Source organism: Osmia bicornis, chromosome 3, assembly GCF_907164935.1.
Source record: "Osmia bicornis bicornis chromosome 3, iOsmBic2.1, whole genome shotgun sequence".
Taxonomy (NCBI): Eukaryota; Metazoa; Arthropoda; class Insecta; order Hymenoptera; family Megachilidae; genus Osmia; species Osmia bicornis.
The window spans coordinates 5,214,322-5,232,249 of NC_060218.1; the positions used below are offsets into that span (position 1 = coordinate 5,214,322).

The window sequence follows — 17,928 nt, forward strand, 5'->3', positions numbered from 1 at the left end:
TTGTTCCTTTAAAAATTATTTTTCTAATATATGAAACTCTTTCGTTAAAAAATTATCGTTGTTTCCTTTCGATATTTTGTCGTTACGTTGGCCGATCGGCAGCGATCGCAGCCTGAGAATCCTTGTCTCCGAGTCTGTTATTTCGGTTTGGCGTAGCGGTGTTTCTGTAAACATCGAGCAAGTATCGGGGCGACAGTGGCAATAGCAGCAGCAGTGGCGACAAAGGCGGTAGCGGCCGCATTCCTTCTTTCCTCTTTGTTCCTCTTCGTTTCTGTTCCTTTTAGTGGTCGATCGAAGAGGTTATCCATACCCGTTAACAATCGTCCAGTATCGTAAGTACGTCGGCTTACGGAAGTACTCGTTAAAACGTAATCTTCATTTAATACGTTAATCTTTGATTAACGCCTGGTAATGTTTGTCCGTATCGTAAGATCTCTTAGCCACTCCAACTTTTACGGAATAACGGTAATTTGAAGTTGAATCAATTCTACCTGATTCGATAGGTAAATCGTAATCTAAAGTGCCCCGAGTGTCAGCACGCGCTTAGTGTCAACAATACATAAGATCACATACACTCGATAACAATTTTTCGTTATCTCGATAAGCTTACGATAAGGAACATTGTCTTGAGTCGAGCATGAAATCACGGTTTGCGATGGGATACATGCGTTCGAACCGAGTAACGTGAAGATTTTTTAAATATTTTGTTAAACAAGAGACGAAGAGGATGCAAACACAATGCTGTTTTATATTCTTACCAAGTACAAATCACGCGTAACGTACTGTATCTTTAATTAATTAGAAACAGATTATTTCCTTTCTTTAAGTCGCTATTTCCTGATACAGCTATCTGCTTTTATGCACGCAACGGTGTTACTCTTAATTTATCCGAATTCTTTGGAAGAGTGGTCACGCTAGCAAAGACGTTTCTCTCTCTTGCTAAATAAGGAAATGCCTACGCGCTCCCGCTTTTGCGGTGTTCGTCGTGGTCGTGGTCGTGGTCGCTATCGTAATTTTCGTGTGTACATATGTGTATATATAGAGCTGCAAGCCACTATGTATACGCGCATACCTATGTAAAAGGTGTCCCGTAAGTTCACCATATATAGCTTCCTCATCTATCCCTGAATGCTGATTGGCATACGCATCTATACATTTGCACACGGATGTTAATTAGTATCAACGACAATCTATCAATTAATTTTATTTGATAATTTTTACACTTTATATGGGGATAGTGATTTACATAGCAGAGTCTGGGTCACTCGTGATCCAAACTTATAAAAAATTATATGTATATTTTCTAAACAAGATAGTTTCATATAAGAGTGGCTCTCTCCATGATCCGCCGTCCGAGGGTTCAGGAATGCCTATTCAGTTACGCTTGAATATTGGAGGTTATACATGAGTTCCTAGTACCGTTTTTTAAAGCAAAGGGGCTTCCCTTTTTTACAGGAAAAATTTAAATTGATTTATGAAAGGTTGAGGTAAAAGGAAAATTGGAAACCCTTAGGATGGCCCTTGAGAATTCACCGAGGCCGATGACCGGATTGACCTGCAGTTAACTTCATGCCGCATGGCATCCACCAACGGGCTCGTGCCACTTCTGCTTCGTTCCATTCTCGTCATTCTCCGTCTCTTTCTATCTCTGTTCTTTTACTCGCACGTATCTTTGCTCGTGGTTTGTTCGCTCGTGCAAATTTACTCTTCAACCCTGTTGCTGTCTCCTCGTACAACTTTGGTGTTCTTGGATGCTTTGAAATAAGCGCTTCTCGGCTGTCATTTTCGACGCACATGGAGATCTCGTTTAATTTTTCCTCTTTCTCAGACTTTGATTTTTCTCTTCGTCTACCACCATGATATTCTTTCTCATGCATTTTTTTTTTCTTTTTTTGTACTCCCTCCCTGCGCCATTACGCTTCTCCATCCTCCCTCGTCTCCGGCATCTCATCCCACCTCCGTTGAATTCGACTCTCTTACGTTAAGCTTCGAAAAGTAGGTAGGGTGAAAGGAATTCTCTGCCATCTCCGTTTCCAACCTGCACTCTTCCCTCTTCTCATCGTCACTCTTTCTTCTTGCCTTGAGTCGGCCGTGCACTAACACACGTACCTTCAGGTCATTATACCAAACCGTACTCGTATACCTCGTACCCGGCCTTAGTCGGTCAGCTTTACCTTAAGATGAAACAGGTTCAGCATTTATGGTTGTAACTTTGGAATACCAGTGGAATTTTATCAGCATCCTACCCATTATTTTTATTTTACGCCTTTTCGACGATTTTCTGTCAACGAATAATAATACATTAATATGTATAACACGGGCGCGTGGATATCGTAGTTTCGTTATGTCTTTTATTTATCGTACGTTAATAATTGTGTTTATGAATTTTCAAGTTGTTCCAATAAAAATTCTCCATTTGCAATTTCAAGGCAAAATATATTCTGCTACTTTGCGTTGCAACAAAATCCATTTTTCTTTCGAATCTCGAATCTTCGGCCAAGTCTGACAATACACAGATAGAGCGTCTTCAGAGATACTGCTATCTATGAAGCGTATAAATATTTGTGTAGACTACATGCTTTTATTGCATGAATACGTTACTTGTAACATAAAAAGTTTGTTTTTCATTGAAAATGTTAGTCACTTATGTGTGGGCGCGCGCTCGCACGTGCGCATGCGTCTACTCGTGCGCATGCGCCTACTCGTGCGCATGCGCCTACTCGTGCGCATGCGCCTACTTGTGCGCACGCGCCTGCGCCTAACCTCAGAGCTACATACCCATAAATGTGAGAAACAGGAAAAATATATTTGTTTATGATTGTAATTTTTTTCTTTTCATTTTTTATCTGAAACAATTAATAGGTAATTATGTTTCCGTAGATAGATATTATGCGTTTCACATTTTTACACTTTTACATCATCTGTGTAACATTAGCCTTATGCCAAAACGAAAAAATAATAAATGTTTGTGGTATTTTAGGGTTTTATTTAGTGTCTAATGCATTATGTTTGCGCAACTGTATAAGAAACGTTAAGAATCACACCTTACACATTATTGGTAGAAAATTTCTTGGCTACGAATTTATAAATATATCCTTCTGACTCACTGCGTGAAAATAAGTTGTAAATTGCTTAAGAGACTTGGCCACCGAGACACAAGTCCGATACACGCGATACCAAGTTTCAAATTGGAATTTGAAACCAGATTATTATTTATTTTTATATCATATACATTACCTATAACAGATACTTCATGATCGTCATTTCTCCAATCGCTAAACGGCAAAACTAAGTCAAAGCAACATAATTAATACACCGTAACAAGTATAGTCGGTCAAGTATTGCGAGTCAAGTATGATTATTTTTAGATTCGTGTCACGCCCTCGCTAATACGTTCTCAAATAAAATACGTATCCCTTAATAACTTCAAGATTTCTTTCATACTGTTTGAAACTATTTTAGTATTTGCAACAGTCATGTTGATAAACGTCTAAAAAAGTCCCCTTTGATCCACTTATCTCGAATATTTAATATAATCTGCAAAGCATCCGGAAATTTGGCATTTTGCTTTTTCTTATATAATTAGTTTCACATATTTCTCTTATAAAATGTAACAGTATTGCAAAATTAATTGCAATATTTTTGCATTTTTTTATTCACAAATTTAATTAACAAAGGGTAAATAAGTTTCGTAAGTTAATCGCGACGCAACGCGATCTTCTTATTCTTCTTGAAGCATTTGATCTGTGTCACGGATCGTAGCTGGGTGATTACAACATCGATGATGTCATAGACGCTGCACCTATACCACTACCAACATTGATCTACCATCGTAACCTACGCTTAGGTAGATTTTTATTCTCACACGTAATGAACGTTTTTACGTCGTGCATCTGGTTGCTAGCTTCGAATTTCATTCCATCTTCTCTTCCTTTCTTGTCGCTTAGAAATGTATTTTCCAATAAATTGTTCGTTCGTTTCATGAGAAACGTTTCTTTGGAAGAAGAAAAATGATACAAAACGCATATATTATATTATTTAGCAGCGCTATTATTAATTTAACAGCGCCGGATTAAATGGAAGTATAGGGGAGGCTACAGCTCTGGGTCCACTTTGCAGGGGGCGTCGTTACAAGTTTTCCAAATATTGCATAAAATTTTACTATTGCCCTTTATAATTTTATTTAGAATAAATTTCAATTCTTGAATCAAGGGGTCCTTCGAAGGTTCGACAGCCTCGGCACCCGGAAATCTTAATTCGTTTCTGCGATTTTCTAAAATTTTCAGAAAATTAGCGTGTTTTAATTGTGAAATAGAATATCAAGCATTTTTACGAATCGTTCATAGGCAGAAACGATTAACTCCAATTTTTTAACTTTTTTAAATTTTAATGTTAAACCACGTTTGATTGACGCTCAAACATTCTGATTTTATATTGTATTTTGATATTATTCGATTTTACAAATGAGCGGTTCATACATGGAGTATGGTTAGGAATGAGATTTCTGAAGATGAGGTGCAATTGGTTGCACAATGTGACTCATAATGTGAGTCAGATAAGTAGAATAAATTTTGCTGACATTCCTGGATATTGTATATCAAACAGTGTGTTCAAATGATTATTCTTGTTATCGTATCGATTAAACGCTATCCTTGATCAATTTTTTTTACTATTATTCAATTTAGGTGTACCCCGTGTGTAAATAACTGAATCAACATCGTTTTCTTAATCTTTTCATTAATTTCATATTTTACATTTTTTGTTGCTTTCTATTCGTTAGAACATTGTTCGTTTGGGCATTATTTAATGCGGATAAAATATCAAAACTATGACAAAGAAGTTTGAAAGGAAACGAGGAAGGTAAAGAAACTAAGAATATAATGCATCTGATGTCATCCGTAATGAGCAATGTTACTAAAAGTAGATACGATGCTCCGTTCTTATTGCTTACCCGTTCCATCTACCTTCCCTCTTCATTCATGCTTTCATGTTCGCAGATATGAGATCCGTATTGTATTATACACCGTTCGTATGTTATGTAGATACATTGCTGGTAGATACAACATTACGTATGTACAGTAACGAGTATGGTAGGCTTTAGTAGAGGAAATGGTGTTCTAGGGGAAAAATATCCTATTCACCTGTAAATGTTTGCTAGGGAAAATTTTATTTAATATATTTTTTTTAAGTTGAAAATTCAAATTTTTGCGAATCTTGCATTCGAGTATTCGAATTTACTAGAAGAAATGGTGTTCTAGGGAAAAAGTGCCCTATTCACCTGTAAATGTTTGCTAGAGAAAATTTTGTTTAATATATTCTTTTTAATTTGAAAATTCAAATTTTTGCGAATCTTTCATTCGAGTATCCGAAGCCACGTGTCTCAAAACTCGTGCCACTGACCAACTTTTCTACATTTTGTCAATCGCTTAACTCAACCTACATTTTCTGCACACGTCGAAAGTTCCTTTCCTCCGGAAACGTTCGCGAAAACGTTCAACAGAGGATTTCGTTTTTAGTTCAGAAGTCCGATGTTTATCTATACCATTATTCGAGATAAAATTCCCACGAAAAAAAAATAGCGATTACTTAAAGAAAAAATTATACGCGTATTTTAATTACCGTCCTTTTTGCTGCTTTTAACGGAAACGTAGCACGTAGTATCGCACATGTACCTTTTTATATTTATTTACGCGTATGTTACAAAATATTCATATTTAAGTAAAAGATACAGCTAATTTTTAATGGTATTTTTTGTTGTAGAAATCGCAAAAGTGCGGGCGAGTCTTTTCCAAATCAGTGGTGTTAAGAAAGAACCACTGATTTTACCAGAACCAGAGGGTAAAATCATCACGCTAACGGAGAAAGTTTATGTACCGGTTAAAGAACATCCAGACGTAAGTTTTACCTTTAGCTTTCTTATTAGTATATTTATACGTTGTTATATTACGACTTATGCTTGCAAATCAATGATATAAGTATAAGCAATGAAGTTTTGTTAAAAAAAAGTATTAACAAATTCTTGATACGTTTTTGTTGCAGTTTAATTTTGTTGGAAGAATTCTTGGGCCACGTGGAATGACAGCCAAACAACTAGAACAAGAAACAGGATGCAAAATAATGGTTAGGGGGAAAGGTTCTATGAGGGACAAAAAAAAGGTAAATTTATTCGTTAATAAATTATTTTCCGTTAACAATTTTTAATGACATTAAAAATATTAGATTAATACTTATCTACAGTATCGAATAAAGTAAACTTCCCTAGCGAAAATGGCGATATAGGGAAATAAGAATTCTCAGTATCTTAATTTTGATAATATTAATGTTAAAAATGATTTAGAAGGTAAATAATATAATTTTCAATTATTAAACGTTATAAGATGTAGTATACAATTAAGAAATATGAGAAATGTAATAAATATCGATTCAAATTCTCCCGCGTAAACGTAAGTGGTTGGAGGCCACAGAGCTATATATACGGGGCCCTCCTCCCTACATTGTCAGTCTGTCCTCGGCCACGTACTGGGTGGGGCGGGAGTCCGGAAGCCTGGCAGTTCGCCATTTTCCTTGGGAAAACCTACCATGCCCCCTACTGTACATGTTTAATTGGCTTGTCTAGATAATATATGATTAGTATCATTATTTTCACTACCATTAATAATTGTTTAAAAAGATGAAATGTATCAACAAATTTCAAATACCGTTTATAAAACATTGAACGATAATATTGATTTACCCGTTCGATCTATAAGTAATGTATTCCTCTTTTCAAGCTGCGTTTGATGAATGAGAGAAAATCTTATCGTAAGTACGAGTATAAAAATAAATACTTGTTACGTGTACTTAAAATTTCTTTCGATCTTCCACGCATTTACAGTTGTAATAATCTCTCGATATACATATATACTTTTATGTAGTCTCCAACGTTTAAGGGTTTAAACTAATACAAATGTATAACGCGTAGGTGTATATATGTGTATGAAATAAATGTGGAAATAGGTATAACTGAAGTATTACGATATCAAGTTGTTTGCTCAGAAATTTTGTTATTTAAACGTTACGTATAGTTATCCAAAATAGAATACGTATCTGTATTCGTGTAACTGCAGTATAATGCGTTTGTACAGTAAGATTGCATTAGAAGCGGTAGATTACGATTACAATAGAAGGCTTATCAAAACTGACCGGTTCGATAGGAGGAGCTAAACCGAGGGAAACCAAACTGGGAACATCTGACGGATGAACTGCATGTTTTACTAACAGTCGAAGATACTGAAAATCGTGCCACTTTGAAGCTTGCCAGAGCCGTCGAAGAAGTGAAGAAACTTCTTGTTCCCGTGGTGAGAGAGTTCCAGTTACAGTAATCCTTCAAACTGATTTTCTTGCAACGCACTTAGCATTCCTTTTATTCTTGCGTTAGTTCTCTGAAAACAAAAAACATAATAATAATAATATCATAAAAAATATTCATATAATACCAAAATATTAGTATCCAAAATTTGTAAAAAAGAAAAGAAAACAAACTTGCTTTTGAATTTTTTATAAAACATCAAATTCGTATAAATACATTGTTTTAATTAATTAACCTTATCATTGGCAGGCTGATGGAGAGGATGAACTGAAGAAACGACAACTAATGGAGCTTGCTATCATAAATGGTACCTATCGAGATTCTAACACGAAAGTGGCTGCAGCTTCCGGTATGTATTTAAGAACATTGATTTACTATTTATTTTTTAAAGAATTTCGTATAATTTATTTTAAAGTAATCTCCATGAATAATAGCACTACTTATAAAATAGAATGTGTGTATTATACTCAAACAAATATGGCGGGCGTTAATGGGTTAATATTAATTTTCTTGTTCCTGGAATTTGCATTTTTCTTGAATCGTTTCTAATTTATGATTCTGAGTGTAAAACTCGATGCGAGTATAGTGTTTATTGGATGTTTCAGCTTGCGACGAAGAATGGAGACGCGTAGCTGCAGCTGCGGCGGAGACGCAACGGCTTCTTCCTGGCTTGGCCACGCCGATGAGAACGCCGAGCGCTCCGCTCGGAGCACCGTTAATACTCTCACCACGGATATCTGTTCCAACCACCGCCGCCTCTCTACTGAACGGTTCGGGTCCACCAGGATCCCTTCTTTCTGCCGGTGATCCTCATGGGCTAATTTACACGCCGTACGCCGATTACGCCAACTACGCAGCCCTGGCAGCCTCGCCTCTTCTCACGGAATACACAACTGCTGATCATTCTGGTGGGTTGTTTGCTCGCTGATCTTGATTACCAAGATCGTTCTTTATATCTTTCATTTTCTTTATTTTCTTACGTTCATCGTGCAATTCCTTTTACTCGTCGCGGGTCGTTTCGTCTCTTCTCGGTACGTTTCGATGCAAATGAGAACACAGAGAAACAAGAATCTGCGAAAAAGAGAAAACGAGAGAGAAAGAAAACGATTTAGATCAAAAGAACGAACGAAAAGCAATATACGATATTATTTACATATTCTACGAAATTCAATTTTCAAGGGAATATTTCTTTTTAGAGGATTCCATTTTTCTTTCTTTCCTTGAAAATATTCTTCTTTTATGTTTAATCTGTAATGTGCTCGGTATGTTATTGAACAAGATGTTGAAATTCTGTCCGTTCTTCTAGAATTCTGATATACATACATATACAGTGTTCCCATATAACTTTATCCTTTGAAATCTCTTGCTACTTTTAGACTCTAACATGAAAAAATAATAATACTTGGAAATATAGTAACTTATTGTTGGTATATGATTTTCTTGCATTTCTAGAATAATAGAAAACATTTTCAAATGTAACTGTTGCTACAGAATTGTTTACAGATAAGCAAACAACTGTATTTATTTATAGCAATACTTTATGAATCCATCTTGAATGTAAAACGATACAACAGATAAAGTTCTAAAAGTAGAGGAAATTGTAATAAAGTTGGATGGGTTACTCTGTATAATAGGTATATATTTTTCTCTTGCATAGGTTTTTATTACTTAAAAAAAGAACGAGAAGAATATTCTGCGCGTTGAACAGAAAGAGCATGTGCATACGTAGGTTTGTACATAGGTACTTTTTTATTTTTATTTACGTGTGTACTGTGTACCGTAGCAGTAATATTATTAGCTATTGTCGCACTTGTAAGTGATTATTATCATTATTTTTATTGATATTATTATTATCATAAGTGTTATACAATAATTATGACTAGTACTACAATATCATCACCACCACCATCATCATCATCATTATCATCATTGTTATCATTATCATCGTTGTCGTTATCATTTATTACTTAGCAATATTAATAATATTACAATTGGCATAACTAGGATTTCTAGGGTAAGATACCTCCCTTAGAAATTTAAAAATTTAAAAATTCTGGAATTGTAGAAATCTGAAATTTTTAAGTTCTGGAATTTTCAAATTTTTGAGCTCTAAAATTTTTGTATTATAGGATTTTATAATCTTATAATTCTAGAATGGCGAGGGGGCCAGTCTACATTTTTAGGGGGTCCAGACCCACCCTGGCCCCTACCTAATTATGCCAGTGAGTATTACTATTAATATTATTATCATTAGTACTAGTACTGGTAGTATATTCACTATCATTATCATTTTCATTATTATCATTACTTAGATCACCATTAGCAACATTACGGGCATAGTAATGATTGACAGGAAGCTGATAGTTGTTTTGATATTTATATAAAATTGTTAAAATCTGTAGGAAGTTGGGGGATGGGAGGGGGTATCAATGATTCATTAAGTAGTAGCATTAAGTAAATGGTATTATTATTTTTATTTTGCGGTATAGAATGTTTGACACTATGAGAATTGAATCAGTCATTTACTAGTCGTATCAATTCTGGTAATTATTTAATAATGGTTACACGTCCAATGTTATGATACTATAATGCGCATTTTCTAAACAACGGATAGTAACGATTAACAGAGATATTTTAGGAGAAAACTATAAGATTCTGAAAGAAGAATTACTATTCGGGTAGTAAAAATTTGTTCAAAAACAGGAAAGATATTAGATCTAATTTTTCAATTAACACGTTATTTCTAAACATTTCAATAACTTTTTAAGGTCTTAAATGATGTCAGTTGCAATATTTTAACTGATAACAGTATTTATTTTTATACATAGTTTTTGACTATTTTTTCATTTTATTTTGGCGACGAAAGGATTTTTCTTGATAAAATTTCTGTTACATATTGTCAAATCTTGGTGGCTAGAAATTATATGATATTAAATAGATTTAGAAAAGAACGATTACAAGTATAATTGCAAACTTATCAGAGTACATTACGATAAGCGATTATATTATTTATTATATTTGTTTTATATAAGAGTTTATCACGATATCCTTCGACTATATCTGATTCCATTTTTTTTTCTTTTCTTTTTTTTTTGAGATTCTCTTTAATAATTTAGTACCTTTGTTACGTCTATTTAAATTTTATTAGTTGTTTTACAACTGTCAAGATTTTAATGCATGCAGTATTTTAATGACTGTGTGATTGATGTAAATTATTGAGCCACGTAATACAAATGATGTATATACATATTGTATATATTTAATATATACACATATATATTATCTATAAGACAGAGGGAGAGAAGAATCTCTTCTTTATCAATGAAGAAATACTCGGTTATCGTACCATAAATCTTACACTTGTACATTCGTTACCATTTACTATGCATAGTAAAGATCATTAATGTGTTCAGTAATTATGATCAGTTTGAAAAATGAAATATTATCCGTATATTCAATATTAATCATTGTTATTACTAAAACTACATAAATACTCTTCCTTTATTTTTCTTTTTGTTTTATATCGATATTATCATTTTAATAATAATTTCATTTGTCCATGTTACAGGGTAATTTTTGTAATTAATGGTTGAAATATTTATTATTATTTGACTTATTATTCAATTTAAATTTTCATTAAATTTTCATCTTCAAAGTAAAATACTTGTTTCAATAGTTTTCTGTATATTCAAAATGGCGGGAGTTTCATTTTTCAAACGCATCATATCGACATAGTTTTTATATTTCGTTATCGTTATTTAAAAGAACATTATGAAGGGAACGTGTAGTACCCATCGTTACTCTATGTCCGATATTTTCTGGTGCATTGCCATATATATATATATATATACATATATGTAATCAAACAATCAAATATTATTTATTCTTATACTTTTTAATCTATATATCATATGTACGTATATGTATATGTACGTACATACACGTATACACACGCGCGCACGGCTATACACAGATACATAGAAAGGAAAAGTTATAGAAAGAGTATAATAGCATTTGGAGAAACGATGAATTCTTAACCTAAATGTACGGTCATTTGATAAATACATAGACAATAACAGGTTATTTGTGTTGGCAATTGGCTTATCTACGTAGGTTTAAAATCGGTTTGATGACAGACAGTTGCACTCTTTCTGTATACCGCAGTTCACCACAGTCCATAACTGCGAAAAGACCAGTTTTCGTTCTTTCGTGCGCATCTTCGCCCTGATTGGCGATACTCCCAAATGAAGTGGAAAGCGATTAGCGGAGAGCTCGCTGCGTTCCCCCACCATCTTCCAACTTGCGCGTCGCAGTTATGGACTCTGGCGAACTGCGGTATACAACTTAGCTTTGCACTGTCGGTATATAAAGAGGAAAGCTGGGTGATCGAGAGAAAGATACTAATTAAGGGTCAACAGGAGCGACGATCTAATTGTTGATCTTGGGGAAATTCAGAAACCACCGAAAATCCTTGTCTCTCTTGCATAGAGAGACAAAGATGGCGCGATAGTTAGCCATGCTGGCATGAAAAGGTTCAAATTTGATTTTTTTGTTCACAAACTTTCAAGCTATACAATATTTTCTCATGATTCTTTTTTCTAAATATTCCTTATACAATTATCCAGCATCGTACAATAGTCCAATTTTGCACAAGAATTCTCGCTGGACGACACAAGGGCAAGAAGGGGTACTTCACACCCATCGACTGCCCCCCTAGTTTTACACAAGAATAATTACTTCTATTCCATCAAAGGTGCTACTGTCACTTCTGTTGACCCTTATAAGCCAAGAAAATTGAATACTATTACAATATACACACACACTGTAGAATATAGTCTGGTGGGTAATAGAAGAGTTTATTGTTTCTGTTGAAACGGACTTCCTTTGGGAAATCCACCATTACACGTAAAGTTAAATACCTTGCTGCTATTTATTCAATTTGTACGTTATATAAATGAATAAAATTAAATGAAACATGTGCTTATTTAATTCTTGTAGAAGTTGAATGTACAAAAAGATTAGTATAACTTATAAAACACGTGTGAACATATCGTGTTTCTGATTTTGCTTCTCCTTTTCAACGATTTAACAATTACACAAACGAAGCATTTAAGTTTACTAAAAAATAGCACCGTGAATCATATTAATGCGAGAAACTTGCAGTAATAAATGTTCAATTTTCTTTTCATAGTTATTCTCTGAATCGAAGATATGTACATATTAAGATATTTATTTATCGTTTGTAATTATTTACTTCGATATTATTATTTGTTAACATCGTAGGTATAATGTTTAACGTAATGACACGATGTTATCCGAAAGTTTTTTAAATCGTTATTTCATTCGTCCAGCAAATTTTATTTCTCTATTTATATCATGTTAAACTTACGTTATTTTATAAAGCCATTCGTTTCGAGTCAGGTTTCCCAAAGATTTACAAATCTTTCAATTTGTTAATAGTGGGATATATATAACATACACGTTACAGAAATACAGAAATAAAGCTGTCGTATATGTACTGTATGATAAGCTTATTTTGAGACACGTATTGTAATTTTTAAATCGTATATATTTATTATTTGTAATCAAATTCGAACGTACTTAGAAAAGAAAGAAAAAAGGGTGGCAGAAAACGATAAAATATATGGTTCTTTCGGCCAGTAACGTAACTGGTGGGTGAAGGTGGGGAGCTCAGTTGAACCCCTGTTATAAAATTAAAAACTTTTCTTTTAATAAATACCGGAATATTTTTAAAAATATTGTTTTAAAAAAATTAGTTTTTATATTATCAAGATATTAATTAGGTATTAGATGCAAATAATTTTTTGGGCCTCACCTACAGCCAATTATGGTTGCGCTACTACTTTCGACATACAAACTTTTAACAGTACACAATTCCATAAATTGAAATTTATGAACCACCTTTTATTCATTTTATTATATATAATTTTTCTTGAATTATCAGTTAGGAGATATTTATACTCGGCATAAAGTATATTTAATACAGTTTGTAGGTGATTAAAATTATTTCGACTTATATATATCAAATCAGCAGATTAAAAACTTACATAAAGAGCAGATAGAAAAGAAACACTACCTCATCAACATAATTAATTAGCTAAATTAAAAGTAGCGATAAACTGTATTTTTCAAATAATTTAAGCAAGTTTTGACAAATATTGACATTTTTCAAATTATTATTGTCATCATTATCATTATAATATTATATTTACATTTTCTTCGTAATTGTACACTAAGAAGCAAAGTAGATTTCCCTATGGAAAATGGTGCTATAGGGGAAGCAGAAATTCTCAAAATCTTAATTTGATGGTATTACTATTAAAACACAAACAAAATTAATATTAGAAGCAATATAATATAATTTTTAATTATCAAATACAAAAGGTAGTATGTTATTGAGAAATAAAAATGATAAAATAAATATCAAATCAAATTTTTCCGCGCAACCGTGATATGCAATTGGTGGGGGGCCACAGGCCTGTATATACGAGGCTCTCTCGAAGAAGGGTTGGAGGTCGAAACATTGCTGTTTTCCCTAGAGAAGCCTACCATGCTCGGTGTTACACATACTTACTTTGGTTTTCATGTTTTTTTTTCATAATTTATTACAATAGAGCGCAATATTTTTTCCAGTATTACATATCAATTATTCTGGTTGTTATAAAATTATCACACGTTCACTAATGTTTTTAATGCTTTTAATACAGTGTTATATAATTTTTATACAATTTTGTTATTTTACATTTACACTATATTGTAAAAGAATGCATAATTTCAATTTGATACACATATGTTCAAAGCAAATAATTTCAAAAACCATATTTGCTTAATAATTAATCAATAATTATATTATGTTATTATTATGATTATAATCATTATTATTAGTAGTAGTAGTAATTTTAAGAGTAATTTTAATCGATTTAAATTAAAATTATATCCAATCCGACAATTGAAAGTCGTTTTAAATTATGAATTTTTCGCAAAGGAGATTATTTGAAATTGTAATATTTTGAAAGTATGAATAAACAAAAACTACTCGTTTCGAGGATTAATAAGCGAGATATATAGATTAAGACACGACATTAAACGGTAGTCAAGAAATAACAGGAAAAGCAGGGACCAATTACGATACTGTCTTTTCAGGACTGATTATTATAACGCGTGCTACATACGTGTGAACGCTTGTTATTTCAAGTAATTTGTTTATTATCGGATAATATTGTATTAAAGTGACGAACAAAGTTGAAATGTATTTTTGTAAAGGTTAGCGACGTTTTCTCATAAAATCAAGATATCCCTTGAAATGTTATTTTGTCCTACCTCATAAAACAAATTATCCTACATTGTAAATATCGGACATCTACAATCTAGAAATACGATAATGATCGATAGTTTTGGTGCATCGAGTAATATCTAATAACAGTAATAGAAGTAGTTGTACAAAGTAACAATTTATAAGGGAAATGATAAATCTCGTCGTTGATATCCAGGAGCGTCAAGTTGGATACGGTAATTCTTGAACAGAGGTTAAAAATTTTTTCATTTTCATTTAGTAAAAAGAGGAGGGGGTGACAAAACTTTATATCTTTGAAAAGGTTAACATGACGCCCCTGATGATATCGTCTTTTATTACCAGTAGATACCGTTCGGTTGAAAGTACATAGTCAACGATATTGCGCAGAATATAGCAAAGACTATGTTAATTATTGTATTATTTCTCTATATATTTTGATTATATTAACAATAGCTGACGCTAAAGAAAGACGAGTAGACGTAACCAACAGTTACAGCTACTCATTGTTAATCCTCGGACGGCGAACCATGGAGAGAGCCCCAATTTTACTTCAATTTTGTATTTAATATTATTTCCATTTTCTAAATTTTACACTGTTCCCTTAAAAATTATTCTTCAAATATATGAAACATTTCATTTAAAAATTATACATTTAACTTTCAGTCACGATTAACCCAAGTTCCGCTGTTCAAGGATTTAATATTTTAAATAAACAACGGATAAGTGCCGTTTGTTATCTTTTTTAGTTGTAAGCGCAAGCGGTATTCCGATATTTTCAATTTTTACGACCCTTAAAAACATCATAAATTTTAATATATTCTTGTTGTACATACGATCTATCCATTTTGTTTTTCTTTTTTTTTAGTAGAAAATATTTATTGTACTTTGTTGGTAATAAGAAAATTCTGTAGGGCATTTTGATTGATATAGATCAAATTTTCAAATTTAAATCTAAATTTTATTATATAAATGATATAACTTGAAAATATTGAAAAAGCAATGATCACTGTGAAAGAGTAAGTAATGTAGAAGATTTGACGTGATACCTATTGGTCGAATAGATCTGGAATCATTTTAACAATTATTCGGGATAAAAAATGATTTCTTTTTTCAGATACAAAAAAAGGTTGTACTCAATTGAAAGGACACAATCAGCCGCAAACTGATAAAAAATAGAAATACTAAAAATATAATGAAAAGATGCTAAATAATTGAAAATTATTAAATGGAACACGTTGGAAATGGAGATATCAGTTTGCGTTTCGACTGTGATTTTATCGATCATTTTAATTGATAATATTATTTTTTCTAGCGGCAGTAGAGTGACCTGCCGAGAGGAGTGGAATGAAATAATAAATAGATGTGGAAGCAGATGAATTAAACAAGTTTGTATGTTGGGGACAGGTGCAGCAGCCGCTGCGAAACAACGTAGACACTTGGGTCAGATTCGCGAGCACCCTTATCAAAGGGCTGGTGCTTTATCGTGAATCCGGAGACCGATATCGCAATACTGTTCGCGCCTCCGCGAAAAGGTTAGTTTTTTTAATACCGTTTCATTATTCTCTATAGTATTCGCGATTTATTAAATTTTTCTTTTCTTTCACTTTTCACTATATACACTTATTCATGTTAAACATAATACGTATTATTTATGAATCCGTGAACACTACTCGCGGACAAATTTTACCTTTATTATCAAAGGTAATTGATATTACCATTTTTCTACGTCTTCAAAATTTTATTTTAAAGGAAAATAAATTTACGAACAAATAACATACGTTAAACAGGTATATAATACAGATGGTTTCGACGCTTTAAAATGTCTATATATAGGAAATTATGATTTCTGAACATGGAAATCCATATTATAAATTTTTATCGTGTTTTTAAATTCGTCTAATTCGAATTACAGTATAATGAATTATTATGTTAAAAATAATAAACAGTCGCGTTATACGTCCATGTGTTTACAGGAAAAGTTTGAAATAAAAGCAAGCATCTTGTTTTTATTTGATTCAAAACTCTGTTATTTAAATATTTAATGAAAATCAATCATTCCGTTAATGTATTTGCTGAATCTTGAATCAACTCCCCGCAATTAGGTAGAAAGGTTAGTTTCTTTTTTTTTTTCGTTATCCTTGTTGCAACATTACAAGTACAAGAAGCAACGCAAGTAACTTGCTGGAGAACAGTGGTATGGGTGCGCACCTACCCATCTTTAATATTATCTCTATTTATTTATTTATTTCTCTTTACACAATTTTTCTTAATACAGCTACATGGAATATCTTAACTACAGTTGGTTAAGTACAGATATTATCGTTGTTATTTAAATAACGTTTTAACGAATTACGATTAAGACGTTCGAATTTTGCATAAACAGTATAGAGTGCTCGTAAGGTAAATATAAAAGAAGAAAAATGAAAGGAAAAAAAGAAATGAAACGATACGTCGTCTTGTACCGTAATTAAATATAATCTGAACTGATTTATACGTGTGCATACGTACATACATACTTACATATACATAAACATATACTTGACGCAGTGAGTGTATGTAAATTTTGAATAATAATAAAAAAAAAAAAGAACAAAGAAACAGATAGTTTAGAATTATTTAGAAATTTTTTTGGCAGCTTGTGCCTGTGGAACACTTAGCCGATTTTCCAGTTTTAGTCCGCCTTTTTCTACGTGTAGACGCGTAGACGTGTATACGTGTATACATGGCGAGCGTGCGTTGTACACATATTTCAAATAAAAATTTATACGAAATACAGAAAAAGCAGTTTTTTTTATTTCATACAATGATAACAGGGGTGGTGCTATGATGTATGATGCGAAGGCTTGTTGAAAAAAGTATACGCATAAATTATCATATTTTTCATTGATTACTCGTTAATTTTTCAACCGTTTGTTCCACCTAACTCCAGGATATCGCATTTAGGAAATATTATCCTTGTGTGTATATAGTGTGTTCGACTAGGGGTGAACAACCTTTCAGGTAGCGGTAGCTAGAGTGATTCTGAACAACTTTTTCCTTTACCAAAATGCTCGTTAAGACTTGGTTTTTGAATTATTAACGAGAAACACCGACCAATCAGAGCGAGCGTAGTTTGCGGGCTCAGCCAAAGGGGTGTCGGCTACGAAGCAAGCTTGACTGAAGTCGCGCATAGTTCGTTCGCGGCCACGGTCGAGCGCGGTTCATAGCCAACATTCCTGCGGAGGTTTTCATTAATAATTCAAAAACTAAGCCTTAACGATGATTT

General features: G+C 32.9%; 1 protein-coding gene and 1 long non-coding RNA gene across 4 annotated transcripts in view; one reads left to right on the forward strand and one right to left on the reverse strand.

Moving 5' to 3' along the window:
• LOC114872118 (protein held out wings) overlaps positions 1-17,928 on the forward strand; it is a 29,119-nt gene that overhangs the window by 5,324 nt on the left and 5,867 nt on the right. The window contains exons 2-8 of one of the 3 annotated variants that reach the window (XM_029178937.2): positions 5,761-5,894; positions 6,040-6,156; positions 7,194-7,334; positions 7,598-7,697; positions 7,954-8,256; positions 9,502-9,570; positions 16,068-16,195. In XM_029178937.2, the coding sequence (XP_029034770.2) occupies positions 5,761-5,894; positions 6,040-6,156; positions 7,194-7,334; positions 7,598-7,697; positions 7,954-8,256; positions 9,502-9,570; positions 16,068-16,150 (947 nt within the window). In that variant the 3' untranslated portion in view covers positions 16,151-16,195. Of the gene's footprint in view, positions 1-5,760; positions 5,895-6,039; positions 6,157-7,193; positions 7,335-7,597; positions 7,698-7,953; positions 8,257-9,501; positions 9,571-16,067; positions 16,196-17,298; positions 17,445-17,928 lie in introns of those variants that run through there. The other 2 variants (XM_029178947.2, XM_029178958.2) reach the window with 2 other exon arrangements.
• LOC123987657 lies at positions 339-3,230 on the reverse strand. Its single transcript, XR_006829248.1, has 3 exons — positions 2,779-3,230; positions 2,365-2,600; positions 339-2,281 (listed from the first exon to the last, which is right to left on the reverse strand). It is a non-coding gene; the product is annotated as an uncharacterized LOC123987657 (long non-coding RNA).